The 17,648-nt window shown below is 49.5% G+C and overlaps 1 protein-coding gene across 1 annotated transcript in view; it reads right to left on the bottom strand.

Annotated features, from left to right (window-relative positions):
• Window positions 1–17,648, bottom strand: part of SYT17 (synaptotagmin 17) — a 71,704-nt gene that overhangs the window by 45,268 nt on the left and 8,788 nt on the right. The window contains exons 4-5 of the mRNA XM_032460964.1: window positions 15,607–15,755; window positions 12,299–12,918 (exon numbers count right to left, since the gene is read on the bottom strand). Of these exons, the coding sequence (XP_032316855.1) occupies window positions 12,299–12,918; window positions 15,607–15,755 (769 nt within the window). The remainder of the gene's footprint in view (window positions 1–12,298; window positions 12,919–15,606; window positions 15,756–17,648) is intronic.

Genomic DNA, 17,648 nt, shown 5'->3' with positions numbered 1-17,648 from the left:
ATACAGTGGCGCGCTGAGCAGAAGGATGGAGCCTCAGCCCCCATCCCAACGCCAGCTCTCCCAAGTACTGACTGTGTGGCCCTGGATCTGCTGAGGAACCCCTCTGAGCCACATTTCCTTTCCTCCTGGGAAAACAGAGGACATAAGAGACACACCAGGACGTCCTAGTGGAGACCAGCCTGTCTTCCGCTTCCTCTGTTGCCCCACCTGACAGCGTCCTCTCTCACCTCCCCTCTCCTTCTAGCTTCTGTTTCTTCGTCTTCACCATTCCTAACCCTTCCCCCTGCCTTTAAATGCAGTTCTCCCCAGAATTCAACTCCTGGTCACCTTTCCCTCTTACATTACACAGTGTTTCCTGGTAAATGCTGTTGATGGCTTGAGTTTCAACAATCGTGTTTACTGTCTGTCTCAAATATGCTGATTTCTTTCGAATTCCAGTCCTGCCTAAGCCTTACGTGTTTTCTTCCCTCTTTCCCCTTTCCTTTCTTCCTTACTTGCTTCCCTTCCATGTATATTTTTACTGAACATCCATTATGTACCAGGCGCTGGAGGACTAGCTGTGAACAAGACAGAAAAAGTCCCCATCCTCTTGAAGCTCACACGGTAGCGGAAGAAAGAGATAATAAAGAAATCGATGTGTAATGTCTGCTAGTGATAAGTACTATCGAGAAAAATAAAGCTGTCTAAGGAAGTAGAAAGTGATCGGCTTGTCAGCCAGCCAGCCAGGCAGGGGACAGGCCTAGGCTTGTAAAGTTCAGGGTTTCCAAAGCTGCCTTCATCAGAAGCATCACTTGGGAGTGGGGCGGGGGTGTGCTTGTACAACACAGGTTCCCAGGACCTCCCCGAACCTACTTGATCAGACTCTTCAGAGGAGCAGCCTGGGAATTAGTATTTTTAAAAAGTGCCCCAGAAATACTGATAACGGGTGTTTCAAGTGATGGGATCAGGTAAGAGCACGTAGGAATTTTAACTTCAGTTTAGTCCACAGGAAGTCACCACATGGATGCTCCACGGTCATCCTCAACACCCCGCACCCCAAAATGAACCACTCTTCGCCACCGCCACCCACCCCACCTGCTCCTCCCACCTCACTGTCCAGCACCCCAACCAGCAAGCCCCTCAAACTGAACAAGACCCTGGAGGCCTCCAATGATTGACTTCACGAGCCAGTGCAAGCTGGCTCCAGTGTGCCGTGTGACCCCCATTTTATAGACAAAGAAACGGAGGCTTAGAGATGATAAGGTAACTCTCCCAGGCTCACACCTGTAGAGGGTGGCAAAGCCAGGACTTAAACCCAGGTCTGTATGACTCCAGGGCCTGAGCTCTTAGCCATCATAGGTCCTTCCCCTGTGGGGTAAAGCAGTATGCCACAGTGGAAAGAACTCCTGCCTGGTGGTCAGGTGACCTAGCTCTCCTAGTATCTCCTTCCTGCCACTGAAAGCTGTGTGACCTTGGACTACTCACTCAACCTCTCTGTGCTGCAGTTTTCTCATCTATAAAATAGGATTGGTTCAAATCATTCCCCTTCCAGTTCATATTATAACCAGGAATCAAAAGCCTGAAATGTAACCTGCATTTCTATTTTAGGAGGAGAAAACAAGAAGGACCACATAAAAAGAAACTTCTGGTTAATGTTGCCTTGTAAGGCTCTGGCCTGGGCCCGGCCCTGGTTGCACAGTGTTGCCCAAACACTGCTGTTCAACAAAACCTGGGCAGGAAACCCTTTTGACACACACACAGAGGCCAGGATTCTGCTGAGAGAGTCAAGGCTGACAGCAGCTCAGGGCAAGTTAAAGAGGGATTCTCATTAAAAAAACTGACATCTGCCTTGTCGAGGGCCTTGCTTGTTCTGGTTTCAGGTGGTATGATCATCAAATACAAAGTGCTGTCAGGAGAGGCTCGGGGCATGACTCGCCCCAGGCAGATTCCAGGCAGCAGGCCCCATCAGCACGTGACTCTGGGCACCTCAGACCATCACCATTTTCGCTACTAAAAAATGTCCTAAATTCCTTCTATGTTCATCTGCCTGGGGCATGGTTGAGACCAAAGTATCACATATTGAAACACAAATTGGATTCTAAGGCCAAATCCTCACGGCTCAATCTCAGTTGCCCCCTAACCTCTCCTCCTTTTTGGACCCCCTCCTCTCTCAGTTCCCACTCTCAACCTCCTGGTCACCACTATTCAGTGTATAGTATTTGCCAGGCACTTTCCCTGCCTGATCTTGGTTTATCAAGAGGTAACGAAGTGGAGTAGCTCAGTGCACGGCCTCTGGAGCTGGACCAGTCTGGGTTCAAATCCCAGTTCTGTAGCCTTGGGCATGTAACTTAATGCATGCCTCAGTTTCCCCATCCATAAAATGGGATGATGGGATAATGATAATGGTGACGACAATAAAAGCCTTAGCACCATGCCCGGCACATGGTGAGTGCTCTGTGGGTCAGCTCTCACTGTCATCTTCACAAGAATGCAGTGAGCATTATTATCCCTAATTCACAGGTGAGGAGATGGACCCAAGTCCTGGCAGCCGGTAAATGGTGAAGCCAGGACCTTAACCAAGTCAGTCTAACTCAAAAGCTAACATTCTTTCCACAACGATATATATTTAATTCAAAAAACATCTACTGAGTTCCTTCTAAGTGCTAAAGATACAGAGAATCAATATCAAAAACTGATGTTATAGAGGGTCCGGCCACGCCTTGTGCAGGGACAGAATGCACAGGGGGACTCCTCCTGTTGACCCCAGAGCCGGCTGCCTGGGCCCAGTACCAGGGAGCCAGCAACAACTGAGCCCAACACCTTGCTCTGGGATGGTTAAGGGGCAAACACGGATCCTTCAGTATTCAAAACCATCCCCATTCCCCGCCTCTCTAAGTAGAAGGGGAGGCATTAGCCAAGCAGGGAGAACTGGGGCTGGGCCCTGCCCATCCACATAAAACAGAGAGAGATGGCTGCCAAGAGGGTCACTTGCATAGATGAGCCGCCTCCTCCAGAAGGGGAGACCGGCCCCTTTCTCTCCACGGGCATCTGCTTAGCCTGGGGTCTTGCTCATCTGCCCTGCACCTTCCTGACCAGAGGAACGGAGAAATGGAGCAGGAAGGGGGAACATGGGAGATTCTGCACTTGGAGCCCTCGAGATGGCAAGTGTGGCGATGCTGAGAGTGCACCCCGATCCCGCCCTGACCTCAACCACTGCTGGGGATGGCCGAGCTCCCTGTGGCTGGCCCTCAGACTCTGCCTGAGTCATCTCTGGCCACTAGAGTGCTCTCTCCTCGGGTGCATAAGGCAGGCTCAAGGAGCCAGGGAACGTGCGGAAGGACTCCTGGATGCATCCTTCAACTCATGCCTGCTGGGAGCTAGGGAATGCATGCCCCGGCGTCCCCACCCCTCGGGCAGCGGACGCGCAGCATCAGGATCAAGCTCCAGACGCCCACAGTGGGAACTCACCTGATAACACGCCCCTTACTGGAGGTCTTGTTTCCCTCTTCCCTCTGGTTTTTCTTGGCACCACCCCCCAAACAAAAATTTTGGTCTCAAGGTCTATTTCCAGGGGAGCCCAACCGAAGCCAATAGATGACTTTCTCATGGGTCAGTGAGCCCCGAGAGGGTGGCTGGGATTGGGCCCACCCTCCAGGGCTGCTCCTCCAGTGAAGGGACCCCAACAGGAAGAGGCCGTGGGCAGGATGAAGGAGGCCAGGCCTCTGAACATCTTCCCTGGGACTTCTGGAGCTTTCGGAAAAAAGATCTATCTCTCTTTCCACTTGTGTGCCCCGCTGGTGGGAGGCAAGCCCGGGGCAATGGGCAGCCACTTTTGCTTCCCAGGGGAAGGGTCTTCCTGAGAAGAAAGACAACTGAGGAAGGCTGAGGGACATCCCAGCTGAGAAAGGTCCCAGGACACAACCCGGACCCCAGGCTCAGTGGTGCCTGGAGGCCACACAACCGCAGACTTTCCTCTCTGGCCAAAGCTAGTTTGAGAAGGGTTCTGTCAGATTTGGGGGGCCACCTAAGAGAGTAAATCTCTTTACTTCAGAGTCATGGAATTTTCTTTTTCTCTTGCTCAACCGAAACAACAATTCCCAAACTGACACCCGCCTTGGTTACCGAATCAGATTGTCCTTTGGGCATTTCCAAAAATCCGATCAGTTTGGTGCTGCTGAGGGAAGCCACCAGCTCACCCCTCAGACTCTGACGGCTCTCCTAAGAGGCTGTGAGCAAATGCAGAATCCCTTTTAATAGCGGGGAGGGTCTAGCTCAGTGGTAGAGTGTGTATTTAGCATGCACAAGGTCCTGGGTTCCATCCCCAGTACCTCCATTAAAGTAAATAAAAAACTAATTACCTACCCCCCAAAAAAAGAACTGTATTAGAATTCCTTTAAAACGAATTCCTTAAAAGGAATGACTCCAAAGGCTGCAAGAAGCAAGACACACACTGATAAAAAAAATGTGGGTATACTTATGAGAAATGCAGTCTTACCACATTCAAGTTACATGGGGTAAGACAATTTACAAAGTCCTCAGCCAGGACCTTCTCCTAAATAGATTATTTCACAGCGGTTATGGATGTGGGCTTGGAGTCAGTCTCAGGGTTAAGTCCCTATTCCCACTGCGCAACTTTGGGTAAGTTACTTAACCTCTCTGAGCCTCAGGGCCCCCATCTATAAAATGCAGGTGCCAGTGCTACCCATCTGATGGGGTAACATAAGTATTACACTCTGGTACGTGGTGAGGATGCAGAACACACTTATTGCTAACCCCTTCTGAATCCTATGTGGCAAAGGCCACACACACAGACTTCACTTCCTATGCCACAGGGCTCTGAAATTACAGGCATCAAATGTCTACAAGGCGTTCCTTTGGACAAAGCAAATCTCACATTAAGGCAGTTTTCAGAAACATAAATATCCAGCAGCTGGGTGTGCAAATATCACTTTTGACTAAGCACATTTTCTTCTTCTGGGCTCAAAGCAAACAATCTTCCTCAGCAGGCAATCTGGCTTGGTAATAAAAGACACGACACCCCACACGACTCAGAATTATCCCCCAAGAACAGCTAGGAGCATATAACCCGAGTCTGTTCCTTCCCCGAAAGGCTCCACAAAACATAATTCCAATGGCAGCCCAGACCCGGCTTGCAGGCAGCCACGCCAGCTCATTAAACCATCACAGCAGCCAGCCAGTGAGACCACACCTCAGACCTGTCCATCCAGCTTGAGCACAAACCCTTTCGACTTGCCACTGGCCACCCAAGTGCTTCTCAGAATGAGGTCCACAGTTCACCTCCAGCAGCATCTCCCAGCTCATCCACTCAAGTGCACATTCACGCAAGACTGAGGAAATCAGAATCTGTGAGGCTGAGGCCTGGGAGCCCCACGGCCACAGCTCCTGCCGACTCCGAGGCTGGTGAAATAAGACCACAAGAGCATCTCACAGGAATCCCCCGGTCTGAGAGCCCCTGAACCTGGTGTTTAGTCTAAGGGCTGGTTCTGGGCATCCAAGACTCTGCCTTCAAATTGTCTCCCAAGCTGGTCACTCATCCATGCCACCTGACATCCGGGTCCCGGTCAGCACCACCTCCCGCCGGAGAGACCGCAGCATATGACCCCTAACTGGTGTTCCCCAACATTTTATTGTGAACAGAATCAAATACAAAGAAACTGAAATAATAGTAAAGTGAACCCTTTTAAATCCATCACTGAGATTCTACAATGAACAGTAGCTAATATTAATTCTACAACTAATATTTTTAAAATATGCTATATTTGCTTTATTACACATCTATCAGTCTTTTTTGAGTGCACTTCCCCCAGAACACTTCAGCAGCAGTTAATATCATTAACCAGATTTCAGTGTTTATGGCTATTATTTTCCAGATAAAATACATATGCAATGAAATGTACAAATCATAGGTGTATCTGATGAGTTCAAATGCATACACCTGTGTATGCAACGCCTTATCACAGTTAGTCCGGAAATTTCCCTCTTTCAGTCAGTGCCCTTTCCCACCATCCCAGGCACAACCACCGTTTTGATTGTTGCACCATAGATTAGTCTTGTCAGTCCTTGAACTTCATGTAAATGCAATCATGTATACGTGCTCTCTTGAATCTGGCTTCTATTTTGCATAATGACTGTCTGCATAATGTTCCACTTAGCATACTGTTTGTGACATTCAGCCAAGCTGTGTGTATCAGTCCTTTTTCCTTCTTATTGCTGAATAATGTTCCATTAAGTGAATATAGCATCGTTTGTTACCCTTTCTCCTGTTGATGGACGCCTGGGAAATTTCTAGTTTGGAGCTATTGTATGTAAAGCTGCTCTGAATATTCATGTACACATTTTTGTGTGGACATGACACTTTCATTTCTCTTGGGAGTGACACTGTTTAGTTTTACAAGAAAACTACTAGGATTTCTTCCTAAGTGTTGGCATCACATGATACTCCCACAGCACTGTCTGAGCGTTCCAGTGGCTCCTTATCCTCACCAACACTGGGTGTCAGTCTTTGTAATTCTAGACATTCTGGTAGGTATCTTACTGATGTTTTAACCTGCATTTCTCTGATGGATAATGAAGCTGACCACTTGCCATGTGCTTACAGACCACCTGCATGTGTCTTCTTCTGTGAAGCATCTGTTCAAAGCTATTGCCCATTTTAGAGTTGGGTTTTGTCTTTTATTGTTGAATCATTGGAGTTCTTTATATATTTTGGATGTAAGGACTTGTGTGTCCCCCAGAGACAGTTCTCTGCAGGCAGCCTGACTGGGTCATCCCTCCTTCTCAAAACACTCCAGGGCTTCCCATCACACTTAGGAAGAAAATCCAAATCTTCACCTCAGCCTACAAGGTCAACGTGATGCAGTCTTTTATACCAGTTCAACCTCATCTGCTGCTCTCCCCTCGCTCACTCTGCTCCGGCCTTCAATACACCAAGCCAGCCCCTGCCACAGGGCCTTTGCACTTCCTATATTCATTCACTGTTTGGAATGTTTGTCCCCTGGACATCCTCCAGGTTCACTCCCTCAACCGTTCTAGCTCTCTAATAAATGTCATTCCTCACCCATCTAGAACAGCTTTCTCACTCTCACCACCCAAATATTCAGTGACTATAAATGAAAGGTTTACCTATGTACAATATTTTTATTGTATATTTATAATGTACTGTATATTTACAATTTCCCTTAATTTGAGGGACCTTCACATCCAGAAGCTACTTTCTCCTGAGAAGACTTTAGGTTTACTTATTTTATTTATTTTTTAGAGGAGGTGCTGGGGATTGAACCCAGGACCTTGTGCGTGCTAAGCATGCACTCTACCACTTGAGCTATACCCTCCCCCTTCTCCTGAGATTTTGTATCTCTACAGATGGACTGAAAGGGAGGGAGGTAGTACTATGTCTCCACTTGACATGATCAAACCAGGACTCACGAGGTTACATGACTCCAGTCACAACAGAACCAGTGAAAGGGCTGGAATAAGAGCTGTGGACCCTCCTAATGCTGTGTGAGGTTCTGGCATGTGCCCGCCCCTCTGCCTGCTCCCCCTCCTTTGTCCTTCCTGCCCCAAACCACTTGATCCCAAGAGAACATGAACGTTCTTCATCCTGAATATTTTTCTGGCTCAAAAACAGACTGAAGAAATATCTGTGCATCCATGTTCAGCAGACTTATTCACAATAACCAAAAGGTGGGAACAAACAATCAATGGATGAATGAATAAACAAACAAAATGTGGTCCACTCACACAATGGAATATTACTCAGCCTACAAAAAGAAGGGAATCCTGCCACATGCTACAGGGTGGATGACCATTGAAGACATGATGCTAAGTGAAGTAAACTGGTCACAAAGAGATCAATACTGTATGATTCCACTTATAGGAGGTACCCAGAGTAGTCAAATTCAGAGAAACAGAAAGCAGAATGGTGGTTGCCAGGGGCTGGGGGCAGTGGGGCGTGGGGAGCTATTGTTTAATGGGGACAGTTTCATTCTTGGAAGATGAAGAGTTCTGAAGATGGGTGGTGGTGATGGTTACACAACAGCATGAATGGACTTAATACCACTGAACCATACACTTAAAAACAGATATGATGGTTAATGTTATGCGTTTTGTAACAATTATTAACAATTGTTTTTAAAGAGTTGAGCCTACATGGACTTCACCTCTAAATGGCCAAAGCATCAATTCACTTCAGTCCACTCGGATGAGAGAACTTCTCTCGGTGGCCAGTATGACTTCCTACCACAATAATCACCCAACGCGCTTCGTATTCCTCTCTGCATTTCTATTACCTTTCAGCCCAACCTTACCAATGAGACCAAAAACTCTGCAGTAGCTCCAATAGTTGCTAATTTCCTGAATGCCAAGTTCAAAGGCACAAAACAGCTGGGACATTCTGCCATGAGCCGGCGGCTGCCTATATGCTGTTCCCATAAACCCGCCCTTCCCACGGGTCCTCGACGGCAGGGACCACAGAACTAACAAGACCCTCGGGGTCACTCAGACCCGCCCAGCATGAAGTCCAGCTGAAAACGAGAAACTGCCCAGCTTTGGCCTCCACCAAACTGCATCTTCCTCTCCCGTCCAACTGACCGACTGAGTGCTTTGGTGAAGGCAGACGCCGGCCATCGATGGAAATCATGGCGATGACATCCATTCTAACGGCCTTGGTGCACTGGGTGATGGGGTTTGGGTTTCTGTCTCCAATGCAGGCCTGTTTTGCTTGATGTGGATTTTTGTTCAAAACCAGTATCTCCTTTTCCACATTTAGAATGAAATACAAAACAGCTCCCTGGAGATCTGCCCCACACGCCTTCTGCTCTCTGGCCGTCCCCTGACCCCAACCGCTGTCTCTCCCTGCAAAACCCTCCTCCCCACAAAGGGACCAGCCCATCCTCCTCTTCACCCATGGCAGGCACTATGGCACTGTGTTGGGGGGCTGTCTTGTGCATTGCAGGATGTGAGGCAGCACCCCTGGTCTCTACCCACCAGATGCCAGCAGCATTCTCCCATCCACCAAACCCCAAATGTCTCCCAGCACTGCCAAATGTCCTGGGGCCAAAACTGTCCCCATTCAGAAGCACTGTTCTATAGTATAGGAGCTTCAGGGAGGCCCACGGCTGCCTGACGGAAAATAAGATTTCCCTGTCTGGTCCCCGCCAATGATTGGCGATCTGGGCTGGCTGCAGGAGGAAATGCTGCAGTGAGATCCAGGACCCAGAGTCCCCTCCCCACCACAGATCACCAGGCTGAGGCTCGGCCGTGCTCAAGACCATGCCTCGCTCAGCTGTCACCCTCCACCTAGACCGCTTCGTGCCCTCCCTTGCAGGGTTCTCGCCTGCGTCCCGTTTTGGGGTGAACTGTGTCTCTCAAAAGATATGTTGATGATCTAACTGCCAGTATCTCAAAATGTGACTTTATTTGGAAACAGGGTCGTGGCAGATGTGATTACTGAACATGAGGTCACCCTGAAGTAGGGTGGGCCCCTAATCCAACATGACTTATGTCCTTCCAAGAAAAGACACAAACACACACAAAGGCTATGTGAGGAGAGAGGCAGAGGGCAGAGTGAGGCAGCAACAAGCCAAGGAACGCTGAGGCTTGCCAACAACCACCACCAGCCACCAGGAGCTGGAAAGAGACCAGGAAGGACCCCCTCCAGGTTTCAGAGGAAGCACAGCTCTGCCAGCACCTTCCAAACCTCCAGATCGTGAGGCAATAAATTTCCGTAGTTTTAAGCCACCCGATTTGCGGTGCTTTGTCACAGCAGACCCAGAAAACTGACCCACACCAAAATCCCTATTTCAAGCGCTGCTTCCAGGGCCCCCAACTGCAGACAGCTGACCTCCCACTCAGTGTAAATTCCAGAGCAAGCTTGAGACGGGAGATGTGAGTCCACGCTTCCCTCAGTTTCCATAAGCCTTTCTTTACACGAGAAGGAAGAAGAAAGAGAAGAAAGGGAGGAATGAGGAAGGAAGGAAGGAGAGAAGAAAGAATGCACTTTAAGGATCCTTCTGTCCGTCCATCTTCCACCCACTCAATGAATATTACTGAGTGCACGGTGGCACTTTTCCAGGAGTAGGAGACAAAGAAGTGAACAAAACAGACAAAAATCACCACCCTCACTGGGTGTACATACTAGCAGGGGAGACAGACCATCAAATGTACAGTCTACAGGATGATGACAAGCACCATGGAGAAAAATAAAGCAGGAGGGGGGGGGCATGGATCTCCGGGGAGGGGGCTGCCAGTGGGGTCAGCTACAGATGCTCCCACGGGCCCATCTGGGCCAGGTCTCAGCTCGGGCAGAGAGCAGCACACCTGGCCTCCTTCTCTCTTCTGCCCCACTCTTCTGGGAGGTTTGGAAGCCCACCTGGCCAGGGTGCAAGGACGGGTTCCACACTCCAGCAGAATGAAAGTCCATGCCACCCCAGTGCTTTCAGAACCACCACTGACTCTGACCTCCATCCCTGTCTCCTCCTCAGCGCTCATTCCTGCTTCCTGGAATCACCTTCTAAATTAATGAGCTGCACCCAGGCCCCTGCGTTGGCCTCAGCTTTCAGGAGAAGCAAACCAGGACAGATGTGCCTGGAAGACTGTCCACTTCAGACCAGGTGACATTTCAGCCAAGACCTAATGGAGCCAAGGTGTGGGGATGTCCAACCTCTCCACCTCCAGGGCCTTCACAGATGTGGAGAGTGGAGCTGGCAATATGGATTTTATTTTGTCAGGTGGATCTCTCTCATTCAATGCAATTTTCTTGATGGTTGAAAATCCAGTCATATCAAATATCGAGAGGCATACACGGAAAGCATCAAATCTATCCTGATCGTGTGACGGGAAGGAGGATCTGGGATTACAGCAGACACTGTCAACATTGTGCCCACCTTCTCCTGGCCGTAGCCACTTCAGGGTGCATGGGCCTGCATCCACCTGCCAGTCCCTGCACTTTTTCTGCATTTGTGAATGTCAAAGGTCTCTTTACCTGCCAGTGTAACAGGCCAGAAATGCCAGGGAATGAATCTCTCCACCCCCCAACAGCCCTCATTCAGTCAGTGGCTGAAAGGAGGTGGTGTATAAACACCCCAGCTCCCTCACCCCTCAGGTGGAAAGGCTCTTACGCATGTGTCGGACACTGGCTCCCAGTTTCCCCAGCAGATTTCAGTTCCAGTCAGCCAGGGCAGCCAGCCTAATAACTACATCCTTTATGTGACTTTCCCACCCTCTCCTAGTGTTTTCTCCAGTGTCACCTCCCTAAAAAATGACTTCCCCTTAAAGTCTTCGCGGGGTCTTCTTTTTCTTAGGGAATCCAAACTAAAAGAGCAATAGCTTTGAAGATGTACACACACACACACACACACACACACACACACACACACACGGAGTGAAGCAGCCCTTCCAGTCCTCATGTTTAACACCTGCACCTTGAATCTGATGTTGGATCATTAAATCCCTGCCCAGCACAGCTCAGCTTTGAGAAACACCTTGGTGTATTTGATACAAAATAATCCTATCTGCATTACAGAGGATCACTGTGCCCTGTGTGGATGGTCTAGACCAGTCTCCAGCTGGTGGGGCCTTTCCCTTCCCTCGGACCGCCCCCACACCTTTCCACCCACCGTGGGTACACGGCTTTCCTGCAGCCAACAGAATGCCCAAGGCAAGGATCCTAAAAGCCCACTGGAGAGACGGTCTGGTCCATGGGTGGCTCCCCAGGCAGCCAACTGCACGTCCCTCGGCTGAAGAGGGAAGGATGCTAATCTTACAACTCGTGTGAAAAACATCCATCTATCACCCTGTTCTTCAGCTCTCATTTTATTTTTCCCAAGTCAATTTGTGAAAGTCAAAATGACTGATAGCTTTACACCCTGAACAATCATTCTCCTTAGTAAATAACCCAGCATCGATGACAATAAAGCTCCCAGGGCAGCGATGGTTACATGAATCTATACATGCAATAAATTTCACGGAATTACACACACACCCACACCCACCGACACACACACAGGGCAGCGCGTGTAAAAACCAACGAAAATTGCCTAAGGTCTGTAGTTTAGTTACCAACGTCAGGTTCCTGGCACTGCTAATGATTACATAAGATTTATAAAATTATGTAAGATTTATCATTGGAGAAGATGGATGAAGAACACACAGGACTCTGTTCTTGCAACCTCCTATAAGTCAAAAACAATTTCAAAGTAAAGGTTTTAAAATGCAAAGAAAAGAGTTAAATGAGATAAAAGTAATTATTATGTTTTTAAAAAAAGCTCCCAGAAAGAGACACAGCCAACCCACCCCTTACCTGAGTACTGGGGATCAGCGCCTTCCACCAGTGTCCACCCTTCACCAGGTCGACCTCGCACAGAGGCACGGACACCTTCCCAATGACACAGTGGCGTGAGAACTTATCAAAGTCCAGCACGGTCAGGAGCAGGGTCCTCCTCTGCGCCTCCAGGAAGGGGATCTCGAAGGTGTAGCGCTCCTCGAACACCGGCTTCTGGGTCTTACGTTTGACCCCTGTCTGCTTGGAGTTCTTCTGGTCTGGCAGGAGGCAGATCTTGACGTAGGGGTTCGAGTGCGCCATGTCCTGTCGCGTGCCGTCGTGGGAGATGGGGGGCGGCAGGTCCCTGGCCTCGATCACGCGGACCGTCAGGTGGTTGTGCAGCAGGTCGTACTGGGTGCTGAAGTGCAGCATGCCCAGCTGGTACTTGGACAGGATCTCCGCGTCAGTCAGTAAATCCACGTCGTCGCTGTTGGAGTCGAGGGAGTACAGGTGGGGCTCGAACTTTCTGAAATAGTCATCTGGGGTATAGGTCCGTCTGAGCACCGAGGGCTGGATGGGCTCCTTCTTGGCGCTGAGAACGCCAAACTCGATGGGTTTAATATCGATGAGTGGGGAGCTGGGTCGTCTGGACTCCAGACCTAAACAGCCATCAAAAATAACAATTAACACCGCCACGTACAGGACGGGACCTGGGCCACCCGGTGAGATCAGGGACATTTCCCAGGTTCTCACACGGTTCGCTGCGCTTCATAGCGCTCTGTGCCATGTGCTCTCCACTCCTTGAAATCCTCTTGTTTATTCTAGAAGAGGCAGCATGGCGGCACAGCCATCTCCATCACCGTCATCACGGCAGGCATTGTTCCAAACACACTGCATCTAGTCACCTGATCTTCACAAGGTATTAGCTGGTGGCTTTTACCTCCACTTTACAAACGGGAAACAGAAACTTTAAGTAACTCACCAAAGGTCACACAACTCGTAAGAGGAAGAGCCAAGAGTCTAGCCCTGCCTGTCTGGCCCCAAAGTCTGGCTCTAAACACTACCCTGAAGTGCCCCCACTTTCACAGGGTGGATTCTGGGGCCAGAGGGCCTGGATCAAATTCCAACCCGGCTACATCCTAGCGAGCCATGTGACTCCAGGCACATTTTACACTCAGCTTCCCATCTGGAATAAGACTGTGGTGAAGATTCACTGAACAACGCGTGGAGAGGACTCAGCACCCAGCAAGCAGTCACTGAACGGTAACTATTGCACTTCTTCAAGGATCAGTCACAACTTGTCACTTACAAGGTGCCTCTCCCCTCCCCGCCAGCCAGCAGCGTTCACTGCTCCCAACTTCATCATTCCAATCTTTGCTCATCCCTCTCTATGAGCAATGAGCTCATGGCATTCTTTTTTCTTTTTAAAACCACTTTTTTTAAACCCAACTGAGGCATGATTGACATACCGAAAGCTGTACGTATTCAATAAACACAGTTTGATGAGTTTGGAGATCAGTATGCACCCGCGAAACCATCACCACAATCCGTGCCATGAACATACCCATCACCTTCAGAAGTTCCCATCCGCTTTCTTTATTTCACTAGCGTGTGTGTGGTGAGAACATAAGCTCTACTCTCTTCGCAAATTTTGAAGTCCTCAGTAAAGTCCTGTTGATTTTATGCGCTATGCCGGACAGGTCTCTAGAATGCACCCACCTAGCGTAGCTGAAACCGACACCTCCCTGGCTCCAGCGCCCCCCGGCACCACATTCTACTCTCTGCACTTACGGGTTTAACCACGAGACTCCTCATGTTAGGAAGATTATGTGGTATTTGTTCTCAGCATCCTTGTTAATTGCCCAAATGTCTGTCTTATCAGCTAAATTCAAGAGCCTCTGCCTGGTGCTTGGTCGCATTCTGATAACTGTGCTACGTCGAGTCATCTCTCTGCAGAGCAAGGTGCAAGACTCAGGAGTCACCTAGACCAGTGCTGCTCGAGAGAAAATAAACTCAAGCCAGAGATACAAGACACACAGGTGACTGAAAATCTTCTAAACCTCTCACAATCGTTTAAAAGTACAAAGAAACAGGTTAAGTTAACACAGGATTTTATTTAATCCTATCTATCCCAAATCTTATCATTTCAACGTGTAGTCAATACAAAAACATTTTAGTGAAACACTCTAAATTCTCTTTTTTTCATACTGGCTTCAAAATCCAGTGGGTATGTGACACATGCAATGCATCTCAACTCGGCCACGTGTGGTGGTGGCCACCACACTGGGCAGTGCCGGGCAGACCGGCACTCCCATTCTACAGATAGAAAGACTGAGGCCAGAGAAGCCCAACATTCCCTCCATTTCACTATTTCAAGCCCTTGAGCTTTTCTCTACTTCTTCTTCCCCATCAACTCCCAGGAAAGATCAGACATCGATCATTTCCACCTGAATTTAGGTTTTATCCCTCTTTTATGTGAATTTCAGACAGCAGCTGAATGAGACAGGGGAGATATTCTGGGGGAGTGAAAAAAGGTCAGGAACCTTTGGGCTTTATCGTCCTTTTTCCTCCCCACCCAAACTGTACCATCAGGTCAAACATGCAGGCCATACTGCAGAGTGGACAAACCGAGTGGCTTGAGAGTCAAATTCAACCCATACATAGATTTTGTTTGTTTAAAAGTAAGGAAGTCTCATTTTAAAAGCCCAGACTGCCAGTTTCTCTTTAGAAAGAGCAGGAGATACAACCCCACGTGACCGGAGCTGAGTAGCCACTGTCCCCTTTCAATGAGACAGCAACCCCTCGACCGGCCCCAGTCCCCACCCTGCCCTAGTGCAAGGCCGAGAGTCAGCTGCCATTTGTCGCTGGGTTAGGGGGATATTTCCTTCTCTCCAACCCTCTGCACTCGGTCACTGACACAACCCACCTGGCCCCTGAAGTCATTTGCATTTGCAGGCCCTGCTGTGCAGAATGGTAACTAACACTTGCCTTTCAGGGTCTGAAATGATATATGCTGACAATGTTGTCAACTGAGCCAATTCAATAAAACCTATGATCAGTACAAACACAAATCAATCAAAATGATCGCTTCTGACCGAGCTCGGCAGAAATCTGGTGCAACGCCCTCCTCCGTCACACTGCCATTATCTCTCCGTCATCTTGTCTCCAGGGCTGTCACCCCACTACGCCCCCTCCCCTGCCCTTCACATCTTTCCCTGGGGACGCTGCTGAGTGTCTGGGAACGCCAGCTCTCTTCCTCTGTCCCAGGGCCCTAGCTGGTGGGAATGCACTTTGCAAACCCTGAACGGTGGCTGAGCAGACCCAGATGTCCCGGCAGAGAGGCTTACTTGAAATCCTCCGGGTCAGGCTGTAAGTGGACTTAGATGTGTCTGAGGACGAGCATCTCCGATCTGGGGAGTTGGTCCGTGGGGTCAGCGGGACTTCACTGGCTGTGTGAACGGAGTCCCCGTCCTTGTCACTGCTCCGGCTGGCCAACCTATAAGAAAGAAGAGGTCTCAGTGATTGTCAAAGAATTCCCCAGGGGCAGGCATCTCCGTCCCGCAGGGGATAGACCTGTGACCAAACAGCTCTCAGACCCAGCTTAGGCTACTCGGAATAATACAAATTTGAAATAAACTCTCAATAGCCCTAAACTCTCAATAATGCTCTTTGCACAAAATGTGAAATGATACGAATATTCCCCAATTTAGAACAATGTGTCAAAAGAATTTGCATAATTTCAAAGCTGAGGCTGGTAGGGGAGGGAGGTGTAAACTTATTCAGGATATTGCCACAGGGGGGCGCCACTATGGCTAAATCAAGACAAGACTTGTTCTCTTCAGTCTGGAAGGAACCATGTGGCCGTTTACATGCAGCAGAATTTTCTGCAAGTGGCTTTTGGTGAGAAGTGTCCGCCTATTTCAACAGTCACTGTGTCTGTAATTTAACATGTTTAAAAAATATCCTGTGACAATGTCATTCAAGGGTTCTTTTGAGTGGCAGAGCTAAGGCTACAAGAAGGCCCTGAGAATCAAGGATTTAAGAACAATAGTTCGATGTGAAGAACAGAAGCAGCAGCCAGGACTCAGTGTGCTCCCCACAGGGATGAGAAATGCAGAAAAAAAATGAAGAGCAGTTCCGGGGCGGGGGGATACAAGGCAGTAATTAAGAGTTGGTTCAAAGCAAGTCCCTCCCTCCTTCTTTCTGTGCCTCCATCTCCCCATCTGTAAAATGGGACTAGTAACAGTCCCTGACTTACACGGTTGCTGTGAACACGTACAAAATGCTTAGAACAGTGCTTGGTACGCTGTAGGCAGGTGTGCAACACATTTTAGCTGATGTTATTACAGCAGAGGTGGCTTTAAAATCCCCCAGTACTCACAACAGCTAGTAAGGAGGCGGTGGGGTGGGGGGAGGGCTGGCAAAGTGGCCATGAGATTGTTTCTGCTGATAACAAACCCCTAAGCCGTCACGGCCATAGACCAATACCTTCCAAGGCTGCAGCCCACAACTTGACATTTAAAACCTGCGGAGAAACTAGGAGTCTGGAAAAATGCAACCTGCACGTTCTGTGAGGCCTTCAGGTGCATGATGCTGTGCATAAAATGAGACTGATCTGATGTTCTTCCAAAGCCAGGGTCACAGCCAGGACAAGGCCGGGCATGTTACAAAGGGAGATGCCCAGGCCCTGCTTGCCTCTGGCTCCTGGTCTGGAGGAGGAGGATGGAGCAGATGAAACGCTGAGGGGTGGACAGTGAGGAGTACAGAAAAGGGATCCTAGTACATCAATCATTCTCTCTCTTCCTTAAGTGGAAGCAGCAGCATCTTCCAAGGCAGGCAGGACCAAGGCATTGGCCGCTGGGGTACCTCCACCTGCACAGCCCATTTCCCGGCTGTCACATCGCACCGCCGCAGCTGCCTCCACCTGAGAAGCCCCATCAGTCTTCAGGGATCAGCTTAACTGCCATCGCCTCCTGAAGCCCTGGTTGAGTCCTCTCAGACACGGCACCAATGTGTGCTGAGCCACCTTGCCCCTTCTGCAACCACCAAGCCTCCATGCCCTCTGTTCCTTCTGCCTGGAAAGCTCTTCCTGTCCCCATCACCTGCCTCGTTCTGCCTGGTCATTCAGGTCTCAGCTTCAACAGCACCTCCTCAGAGAGGCCCCACCCTGTCCCGTCCCCGCCTCCCGTCCCCGTCAGCCCCATCCTTGCGCCCTCTTCCCACGTCAGCACACACCTCTCCTTCAGCGGTGGCTCGCATGCTTATCCCCTGTGTCTGACACTAAGCCATCGCTCCCTGCGGGCGGGGCAGCATCTGCCTTATTCACCACTGCCCACCCTGCCCCAGTGCGCCACCTGGCACATCTGGGGTATTCCAGTGTGTTTTTTCA

The sequence above is a fragment of the Camelus ferus genome, chromosome 18 (genome assembly GCF_009834535.1).
Source record: "Camelus ferus isolate YT-003-E chromosome 18, BCGSAC_Cfer_1.0, whole genome shotgun sequence".
NCBI classification, from domain to species: domain Eukaryota; kingdom Metazoa; phylum Chordata; class Mammalia; order Artiodactyla; family Camelidae; genus Camelus; species Camelus ferus.
The sequence above is the reverse complement of the archived record's forward strand: the minus strand, read 5'-3'. Positions and strand labels throughout refer to the sequence as shown.